Here is an 11,499-nt window from a genome sequence, read left to right on the forward strand (position 1 = left end):
TACAGGCTGAAGATTGGGAGGTGATGGGCACAGGCTGGAGATTGGGAGGTGATTGGCACAAGCTGGAGATCGGGAGGTGATGAACACTGGCTGGAGATTGGGAGGTGATGGACACAGGCTGGAGATCGGGAGGTGATGGATACAGTGAGTAAATTATTACTTTATGAAAAATGCAAAGAACCCCAGGTGCAGGAAATCAGAAACAAAATCAGCAATTGCAGGAAAAACTCAGCAGGTCAGGCAGCATCTGTGGAGAGAAAGGAGAGTTAACATTTCAGGTCCTCTGGACCAAGTTTGGATTACTTTATGAAGACTGATGCATAATGAAAGGTAATGACTTTATAAAACCACATTTTGAAACGTGCAAGTTTTGCTTGTTTCTCTTACAGCGAGGAGGGTCCTGTTTTAAACCGCAATCATTCTGGCATGATGCCAAATGATATGTGGGTTAGCGTGGGTGATGAGTGTTGATCATTTTCTGTTAGTAAGTTAGGTTTGACAATAATAACGGCTCAAATCTTCTGATGCGGGAAAGGTCTCTGACTTAACATACAAGGCTTGTAACCCTGAGAAAGTCCAGAAGTGAGTACATCCTCACTATTTTCCATGGAAGGTTTCGAGTTCAGGTTAATGGTTTTAGACCATAAGACATAGGAGCACAATTGGGCCATTTGGCCCATCAAATCTGCTGTGCTGTTTGATCATGACTGATATTTTTCTCAATCCCATTCTGCTGCTTTCTCCTTGTAACTCTTGATTCCCTGACCAATCAAGAACCTCTCCATCCAAGTCATTTCCACAGGTTTACTATGTCCTGCATTGTTATTGCGGCGTTTGTGGAATCAGATATCCAGAACCTTGGAGACAGGAGCTGTTGGTGCTTTACCGACTCTGGTCTTAACATAGATTTATCTGGTATTTTTAAACAAACATTAAAGGTTAATTAGGTTTACTAAGAATCCAAAGGACCTGAAGAATATGTAAGGATGATATGAGCAGTCAAGCAGTAATGACCAAGTTGTTTTAAAAGGCCTACATGATCAAATGTGGGAAGAAGGGAAGTGTACCTGGTTTGGAAGGATGTTCAACACACATTCAGGGAGCTCCTTCAAGATGCCAGTCCCCCTTCCATCTATGCTGCCTATCTGACAGAACCTGGTCCCTCACTCCAACCATCTTCCTTCCCTGAATTGATCCGATGATCTCTCCACAGCCTAAATCCTTGGCACTTAGCTTCACAGGGAATCTTTGGGCTTCCTTGGACGACATCCCGGAATACTGGCAGTGCTCCGTATTGACGTAGCAGGAGCAAATTACTGAAGCTCTGATGAAGGGTCATCGAGACTCGAAATGTTAGCTTGCTCTCTCTCCATGGATGCTGTCTGTCCCGCTGTGATCTCCAGCATTTGTTGTTCTCAGTACTGACCTCTGGTTTTACTGAATCTGACCAGCAATTCCTCCGGGCAGGATTTTGTCCCCTCTCTGAGGCAGAATTCCAAGTAATTTGCCCTTTCAGCCCATCTACTGCATGCTATTGCTGTGGGGCAGCTTTGCATGAAGTGAATTCCAGCCAACTCAGTGGGACATGAGCAAACTGCCTTCTTGTAAATTTAAGCACTATCTCAAGCTTCCAGCACTGAAACAAGAAGTATTAATTGCATTACACCCAATTTCTGTGTGCTGTTGTTTATGTCACAAATAAGCCTTTTCCCACAACCCCTAGCCCCTTCATCCAACACTATCAGCAACATTTAAGAAGCATCTTAAAATCCCAGAGCATTGTAGGCTACAGATGAGTGCAGGTAAATGTATATAGCTTGGTTGGCATAGACATGATAGGCCAAAGGTCCCATTACTATGCACTATGATTGTATGACTCCATGAGAGTTGGAAGTGGAGAGAGTTAGGCCCCATATTTAGTCAATTTTAAATGCCAGAGAGGTTGACTGGCAGCAAATAAAACTTGTGGTCTATTTAGAGTCAAATGGATTTGAGTTAACTTTCTGCAGCAAGTTTAATTTATATGTGCCACTCAGATACAGTGACCTAATGCCATTTAATTACAGTAAAGGTAAAATTGCCATAGTCTTAACAAACTATTGGGCTACTCTCTCATTTGAGAAAGACAGATAACTGGTGGTGCTTTAACCTGAGGGTCACCACACCTCAGGCGAGGGGAGATGTTGAGAAGGGCAGTCCTTCATGGTAATCACAGCCAGTGTGGGTATTCAACGCACATCACTCTGAGCTAACTGGCACTCATGCCTTCCAATAAAGGAAGGACCGTTTCAAAAAACATTCAGCATTCAAAACTATTTCAACTTCTTTCCTTCCTTCCAGTGATGTGCACAAGCAGCAAAACACTTGGCTTTGGCTGTGATGCTTTACTGCAGTTTACTGCTATGGTGTCTGGTTAACTTTGAATATTCTCCCTTTTCTAAATTTAATTGCATGTCAAGGAATCAAGAAACTGAAGTTGAATTATTTAATATTCTAGATTGCAGATATGCTGACCTTTTGAGATTCATGTACAAAGACATACAGATCTCTCTTTAATATATAAGTCAGCCATTTATGCATTCATTCAAATTCCGTGATATGTGAAAAGCATTTCAAATTCAGTGACAGCCTTGACTTCTAATGAAGAAAAATTCTGAAACTTGAAAGACTACTTTGTAAAATTGACACTTCAATTACTTTGGAATTTAATGGGCAACTTGTAAAACCATTATTGATTCATCACTGACTTGAGCAAGTAACTATTTAAGAATTTATTTTAAAATAACAAGTGTATTATTTCCTTGCAATTACAGGTATCCATATCGCATGTTATCTGTCATAGGAACTGACTTGTACACATTGTCATGGATTCATCATTGCCTTTGGATTCCTGTTTTGCCTTCAATATTGCTGACTGAAGGTATTACTTTCATTCACCATATTACCTTATGTAAACTTGGATGATAATGTTACGTAGATTCTATAATATATTTATGTTCTTCTTAATTCTACTTTTTTCCCACCTTTATCACCTATTGTAGTCTCTCAGGGAATAATGACTATGCCTCACTAAAGGCAACTTAGACTCACACTCTCAAGGTTTTGCCAATGCAATACCTTTGTAAGCCTCTGTTAGAATATATTGCCCAATTCCTCTCTCCTCATATACTCATTGATATTCAAACTTTATGAAAAGTGTGGAGCAGGACCACAAAATTCATTTGAAGAGATTATATAACTCTGGGCTGGGTGGAAAGAAGAGGTATTAGCAAAGCTGAAAGGCATGTCATGTTATGGATTCACAGAGTCATAGAGATGTACAGCACAGGAACAGACTCTTCAGTCCAACTTATCCATGCTGACCAGATAGGCAGCATCCGAGGAGCAGGAGAATCGACAGTGTGGGTATAAGCCCTTCATCAGGAATGAAGAAGATTCCTGATGAATGGCTTATGCCCTAAACATCGATTCTCCTGCTCCTTGGATGTTGCCTGACCTGCTGTGCTTTTCCAGCATCATACTCTCGACTCTGATCTCCAGCATCTGCAGTCCTCACTTTCTCCTCCATGCTGACCAGATAGCCTAAATTAATCCAGTCCCATTTGGCAGCATTTGGCCCATATGCCTTTAAAACCTCCCTATTCAAATATCCATCCAGATGCCTTTTATATATTATAATTGTATCAGCCTCCACCACTTCCTCTGGCAGCTCATTCCATACTCACACTACATTGTGTGTGAACAAGTTGCTCCTTAGGTCCCTTTTGTCTTTCCCCTCTCAGCTTAAACCTATGCCCTCGAGCTTTGGACTTTCCCACCCTGGGGAAAAGACCTTGGCTGCTTACCCAACCCATGCCCCTCATGCTTTTATTAACTTTTATAACGTCACCCCACAGTCTCTGACACTCCAGGGAAAATAGCCCCAGCCTATTTAGCTGTTCCCTATAACCGAAACCCTCCAACCCTGGCAACATCCTTGCAAATCTTTTCTGAACCCTTTCAAGTTGCTAGCTTGGAAGACTGCTTCAACCAGGTCTGGGGATGCGTTTGTAAATGGTGTAAAGTCAGGGTGACCGTCCTTTCCTGGAGAAACGTGGTCGTGTGGAACAAGCTGCCTGCTCATGTGGATGAGTAGTGATTTCATTGAGTTTCCAAATGGACAGTCAGATTTCAGCAGGTCTGTTTCAATGGAAACGATTGCTGCGCTATACTGGATTCTCTGTCTGCCTCATACAGACTGCTGTGTCCCAATGAAGAACCAGCAGGTTCTTTCTCAGTCAAACTGGCACATAACATTTGTTCACCCTCTGCCCAGATCCACTAGGGACCCGAATATTTGTGGGTTGCAACCATTCCTGCTCTCCACACTATTTGCCCCTAAGTATTCTGTATTTTTATCTGTTTCTCACCTCTTCCGGGAGATTAGTTAACTCTTGGTTGTCTGCAAAATGTGAGTAACAATAAAGCTGAAAATGTCCAACAAACCGCTCTGCTCTTCAATGTTGTAAAGAGAAGGGAATTATGCATAAGTGGCAGAAAGGTTAATTAAAAACAATTAACTATCGGGACTAATAATGTTTAACTATTTAAACATGGTTAGCAAATTACTGCAGTTAATTAATGGTGCTGTAGGAATTGTGACTCATCGTTGGGTGGTTTGTGCAGAAAACTAAATTTAAACTCTGAAGTTGTAAGATTTGCTATCTCACTGATAAGAATGGCTCATGTGAGTGTGCGCATTTGCAATGAAAGCTGATGAGCGTGACTTCAATGGTGGCGGGAAAAAAACTGACAAAAACTTAGTAATAATGCTCCTCTTAGCTTTCGATCTGGTGAATTGGTTGAGAAAACATGACTGAATTTGAAGACAATGTTGACAGTGTGACTTACTTAATCACAGATACAATCAGAGGAGATAGCGTCCTCAACAGAAAATAAACAAGACAAGTTACAGTTTTTTTAATTGATGTTGCAAGCACTGACTATGTCTCAAGTATTACTATGCAGTTTGGCTTTCCACTTATTCAGCTGTGCTGTCAATATGATTGCTTTTCAACCTTAGCTTCAGAGGCGTGCTCCACACAAGCATGACATATCAATTCTCCACAGTCTGGGCCTGTCAAATGAGACTTGTCACACTTAACACTCCATTCAAAGTAGTTTTGTAGCGTGGATTTATTTTGACTGGAAACTGGGTGGAGTCTGTCAGAACTCATTTGTGACTCTGAGTGACAAGACTTTCATCCTTTATCTCTGGCCAGAATCTCAATTGGAGCATTGAGAGGTGCTAGGCACTTTTAAAAACACGCTGTTGCTCAGTACCCAAAATATACAATATGGAATTTATACAAATCTTTTAAACTTAGTTGTGCCTGATGCTCTAAATCAGATTACTGCATCCAGCCTGGGGTGGCTGTCCCTCTGATTTTATTGTAACCCCCTCAGGGAACTCCAAATCCTTTATTTTATATTCTTCAAGATGCATGACACAGATTGGCTCATCACGTGGGGTAGTGCAGCAATAAACTGCCTACTCAGTTGAGCTCCCAAAATTACTAATCCATGTATTAATGCGCAATTTTTCATTGGATGTCATCACAATAAATTGGGAAATTAGAAGCCATACAATATTGTTACATTATATAGTGTGCAAATACCGTAGAGGTACTCGGTTAATAAAACAAAAGCCACAGGATAGTCCTGAACACACATGCTCAGCTTCCTCAAGATTTCAGTGTTGAAGTTACTAACAAGATATTTCTCATCCCACAGTAATTGCCATTTACCAGTCACTGCCGTACTTTGAAGCTCTTGGCACATACTCCTTTCAGTTACCTGGACCAATTGCTGCGCCCATACATTTTCCATATGTATTGCAACTCTACTGTCTAATACTTGTTTTAGGTAAGTTCCAAATTAATCCTATTTCTAAGTTTAAAGTATCTATGAAAGTAGTTATACAATCAAATCAAAAGCTCAAGTTGTCAGAAAGACAGAATGCTGGTAATTTTACATGCTTATAATGGAATACTAAAAGTGATTTTGAACCCAATTTTACCAAATGTGCACTGGCTGATCTTAATTGTGAGAGTCTTACTGGATGCATAAGGATCAGTCACCCATCAGGAGAGTCAACATTTCAGCCATAAGCTCTTCATCAGGGATGAAGGGCCTATGCCCGAAACATTGATGCTCCTGCTCCTCGGATGCTGCCTGACCTGCTGTGATTTTTCAGCACCACACTTTTCAACTCTGATTCTCCAGCATCTACAGTCCTCACTTTGTCCTATCCTTGTGTGTCTTCACAGCCATCAATTCAAAAGGAGAATGGACAATAATGTTCTCTGATGCATTCTTACTGGCAATGCCTCAACTAGAGTCGACTTGCAAATCTATCAGTACCATTTTCTCATGCTGTGTAACTCATTGCATCTTTTGAAATGTGGCAGTCTTGCAACTGCCCTCATCAAGAGAGAAAGCTTTGGCAGCATGGTGGCTCAGTGGTTAGCATTGCTGCCTCACAACACCAGGGACCTGGGTTTGATTCCACACATGGACAACTGGCTGTGTGGACTTTGCACATTCTCCCCATGTATGCATGGGTTTCCTCTGGATGCTCTGGTTTCTTCTCATTGTCGAAAGATTAGATTCCCTCCAGTATGGAAACAGGCCATTCAGCCCAACAAGTCCATACTGACCCCTCCAAAAAGTAACCCACCCAGAACCATTCCCCTATCCTATATTTACCCCTGACTAATGCAACTAACACTATGGGCAATTTGTCATGGCCATTTCACCTGATCTGCACATCTTTGGATTGTGGGAGGAAACCCATGCAAACATGGGGAGAATGTGCAAAGTCCACACAGACAGTTGCCCGAGGCAGGAATCGAACCCAGGTCCCTGGCACTGTGAGGCAGCAGTGCTAATCACTGAGCCACCGTGCCACCCTAATGGTATGCAGGTTAGGGTGGATTGGCCATGCTAAATTGCCCATAGCATCCGGGGATGTGCAGATTAGTTGGATAAGCCATGGGGAATGCAGGGTTACAGGGATAGGGTAGGGGGGTGGTTCTGGTTGGGATGCTCTTCGGAGATTCAGTCTGGACTCAATGGGCCAAAAGGCCTGCTTTTGCACTGTAGGGATTCTATGGCAGTCGGACTGTTTTCAGAAAGGACTCTGTTTTCTGTGAGGATGTAAACCTATTGTGCACATCATCCTTAATGCATTGTTTGGATGATGATAGAGGCGGTGGTGTATCTTCGTAAAGCCTAATCTGACATCAGGAAGGAGAGGGGCTATGTTAAAAGAAAACCCCAATTGCCTTCAAGCCTCTTGCCACCCCCCCCCCACTCCCATTTTCCCCCTTCCTGCAATAACCACCCTGTGGTAGCTGGCTTTTGGAGCTTTAACAGCAGCAATCATTACCCCCAAATTACCATCCCACTGGGAGGAATGGCAGACACAGGCCAGCTCAGTCCCTGAGGGCACTGATAGAGTCGTAGAGTCACACAGCATGGAAATTGATCCATTGAATGGCTTCAGGCCACCCTGTGGAAGAGACATGGACCTCCCAATGGTTCTGCATGCAGTATACATCCGTAAGCTATCTTTCTTTAAAATGTATTTGAGAACAATGTGAAAAGATTGAATCCAGTTTGAAAATGCATGTCAATATTTTTTAAAGCAAAATCAATACCTTGCTGCAACCTTCCTAAATGCTTCCATTAACCAGTATTGATGCTCCATTAACACATTTCTCCCCTAATGTCGTCGTTGTAATTTTATGTTCCTTTTTCCATTGTTTAATTTAGGCACATATTGCAGCTGCAGGCACTTTTATGAAGAGCGAAAACTGAACAAAAGATACATAAAGAAACTAAAGCAAAACTAACAAATCTGAATTGGTTCCCATATCATTCTCCAGGATCAGGAAAAAGCTGCTGTGAATGTGAGAATCAGTGCTTTTACCCCTTGAGTCTGAGCTTACTCAAATGATGCAAAAACTCTTCCAAATGGTTGTCAAGTCAAATGCACTGTGATGTTCAATGTTAGGCAATACCACGCAAAATAGGCTGAATCCTAATCCACAAAATATGCTGGATTGGTGTTAGGTCAATGGTTAAAACTCCAAAATTCAGAAATTTGGAATCAATCCCTTTCCTGTAGTTTTAATTCAGACATGCTACAAATCCATTCACGGTCTGCGGGCTTGTCAATTTGATGTTATCATTTTAACCTTTGTGCAAGTTTTGATTCTTGGGTTTTCCATGCCATTGGAAATCTGAAAGGGATGAAAGTGGAGCACTGCTTAATGCTTAACAACAAGTTGTCCAGTAAAACATGCTGCCCATGAATAGGAACAAAATTCAAAAGTACCTAAAATTCAGGCTTTCTGAATAATTAGATATCAAATATTCCTGCATTAAAATAAACTGAAACTTAACCGAGTATTAATGATAAGCTTGAAAGTATGCAAGCTCTACGCTTGGGTTTTGAACTGCCTGTGAGAAACGGAAGTTGTGAGTGGGTGTGGGTAGACTTTGAAAACAGCGCTCCCGACTGATGGGTTAGCATGCAAAAGCCACTGTGGGATGTGGTTAGATTTTAAAGGTGAGGAATGGGAATGGATGGGTGGGAACTGGAAACCAACATACCTCCAGTGAATGGCCTGCTAAGCTCATCAAGGAGTTTGTTCACAGGTCAGCCAGATAACTTTTCACATCAGAAATAGTGAAACTCAAACACAATCTGGTGCAAGTCAGTGCACAGTCTGCTGGTTCGAAATGGCGAACTAAGTTTTTTGTCGACAGAGCCTTGGACTCATCCAGCACGGAAACAGACCCTTTGTCCCAACTCGTCTGTGCTGACCAGATATCCTAAACTAATCTAGTCCCATTTGGAAGCATTTGGCCTATATCCCTCTAAACCCTTTCGATTCATGTACCCATTCAGGTGCCTTTTCAATGTTGTAATTGTACCAGCCTCCACCACGTCCTCTGGCAGTTTGTTCCAAACATGCACCATCCTTTGCATGAAAAAGTTGCCCCTTAGTTCCCTTTTAAATCTTTCCCCTCCCACTTTAAACCAATGCCCTCTAGTTCTGTACTCCCCCACCCTAAGAAAAAGACGTTGGCTATTCACCCTGTTAATGTCCCGTGTGATTTAAAATCCTGTATAAAGTCACCCCTCAGCCTTCAATGCTCCAGGAAAAATAGCCCGAGCCTATTCAGCCTCTCCCTGTAGCTCAAACCCTCTATTCCCAGCAACATCCTTCTAAATATTTTCTTAACTCCTTTGTGTTTAATAAATTCTTCCCTATAGCAGGGAGACCAGAATTAAATACAGTACTCTAAAAGTGGCCTCACTAATGTCCCTATATAGCTGCAACATGACATCCCAACTCCTATACTCAATGCACCGACTAATAAAGCCAAGCATTCCAAATGCCTTCTTCACCACCCTGTCAACCTGTGACTACACCTTTATAAGGATCTATGCACCTGCACTTCTAGATCTCTTTATTCAGCAACACTCCCCACGACCTTACCATTAAGTGTATAAGTCCTGCCCTAATTTGCTTTTCCAAATTTATCTAAATTAAACTTCCATCTGCCACTCCTCAGCCCATTGGCCCATCTGATCAATGTCCCGCTGTAGTCTGAGATAACCTTCTTCACTGTCCATCACACCACCAGTTTTGGTGTCACCCACAGATTTACTAATTATACCTCCTGTATTCACGTCCAAATCATGAATAATTTTAACAACCGGAGGTTTTTGTGAGAGGTCTGATGCAGATTTTTGAATTGTTTAGCCATTTCTCTGAGCAGTGAGGGTGTTGGACTCTCAAACACCTGCCTCCTCTCTTCTGACATGGTGCTGTGCAGGATTCCCTTCACCTAATAATATTTGGTGTGGAGATCCAGCACAACAAAGGCACTTACACTGAAGGATAACATCACGAGTGGTGCAGATGCAGTGAGCATCCAGGGCTCAGAGACAATATGGATGCCAAGTCCCTGACCCCAAGCCCTACCAGTCAGCTTCAATAATTAGTCAAACCACTCCAGAGACATGATGCATAACTGTGGCATATTGTCACCAGCAGGTTGCTTGACATCTAAAGGTGACAGTAACATCTCAAAGCACACAGTTTTCAAGTGAATTTTTCCAACTTTCCCAAAAATGTCAGCAGTGAGAATCGTATGGCAAAGATTTAGTTAATTGTTTCCATAATCATTGTTTGCATTAGAATTTTTGAAGTCCTATGCTATTTTGAAAGTTACAATGTTTTTCTTGACACAATTGCTTGTTTGTTTTTCAGCGTGATGTAAATTTATTTATGCACCAGAAGTGAATTAACATTTGATTACAGTAATGTAAATGGCAGAATTCTAGATCTGTGCCACTGTTAAAAATCACACAACACTAGGTTATAGTCCAACAGGTTTATTTGGAAGCACTCTAGCTTTCGGACAACCACCTGATAAAGGAGCGTCGCTCCAAAAGCTAGTGCTTCCAATTAAACCTGTTGGACTATAATCTGGTGTTGTGTGATTTTTAACTTTGTACACCCCAGTCCAACACCAGCATCTCCAAATCACCACGGAATTGTGTCTCACTGTACTTTCATCTGGTTATTTTATAACAGAGAGTCATAATTGTTCATTTAAGATTGATACAATTTGTCAGCATTCCATTGAACACTTGCTACTAGATTATTCAGATTTATTTGCTCCCCCAGATTAGTGTGAATGAGAATGGAAGCAGTTAAACAACTCTCAGTATTAATCAGAATGGAATTTGGATTAAATAACTAAATGCTGCAAGCCAGACTTCAGTAAAATTCAGAGGCTTGTTCAAAACAGAGTGCCAGTTGACACTTTTCCAGGAGAATTGATGTGAAACAATCCTGGGAAACAATACTCTTGGTGGATCGTCACTCTTAAAAAAAAGCATACACCTTGATTTATTGATTGGGGAATGGAAGGAACCTGAATTCTGAGATAAAATAGGATCAATGAGGAAGGTAGCGTGGGGATAGGAGAACAATAGATCCTCCAACGCATTCATATTGCAACTGTTGGTCCTAGCTAACAATCACAGATTAGGCTCCAGTTGCCAGGACTCTGTTTACATTGCTGGGTTTCTGCACGGCTGGAAATGTAACTGTCGTGTTTAGGAAAGAGCTGTCTGCTTCAGATATTATATATATGCACACAAAGTTCCCATTAAACAGTTGGATATATAAATATCTACAAAGTAGATTTTGTCTTCTTTTGAGGGGGGCTGGGAGGAGGGTTAGTGGCTGGTTGCGCCGGCTACTCAGGTAGCCTTTATATTGGAGCCCATCATGCTTGAAAACTGCCCAGGAGATCCAGTAGCCCTCTTCCACAGCACCTAGTCAACCAGATTTAATACCAAATAAAAACCGCAAGAACTGTGGATGCTGTTAAATCTGAAACAAAAACAGAAATTGCTGGAAAAGCTCAGCA

General features: G+C 41.7%; 1 protein-coding gene across 1 annotated transcript in view; it reads left to right on the forward strand.

The window, feature by feature from the left end:
• The window catches only part of hacd4 (3-hydroxyacyl-CoA dehydratase 4), a 36,842-nt gene extending 25,614 nt beyond the window's left edge, over positions 1-11,228 (forward strand). The window contains exons 5-7 of the mRNA XM_043718964.2: positions 2,814-2,920; positions 5,773-5,904; positions 7,816-11,228. Coding sequence (XP_043574899.2) covers positions 2,814-2,920; positions 5,773-5,904; positions 7,816-7,895 — 319 coding nt within the window. The 3' untranslated portion in view covers positions 7,896-11,228. The remainder of the gene's footprint in view (positions 1-2,813; positions 2,921-5,772; positions 5,905-7,815) is intronic.
• The last annotated feature ends 271 nt before the right edge of the window (positions 11,229-11,499 follow it).

This window comes from Chiloscyllium plagiosum, unplaced genomic scaffold (genome assembly GCF_037043375.1).
Source record: "Chiloscyllium plagiosum isolate Xiang-an unplaced genomic scaffold, Cpla_swu_hap1 HiC_scaffold_2, whole genome shotgun sequence".
In the NCBI taxonomy this organism is placed as follows: domain Eukaryota; kingdom Metazoa; phylum Chordata; class Chondrichthyes; order Orectolobiformes; family Hemiscylliidae; genus Chiloscyllium; species Chiloscyllium plagiosum.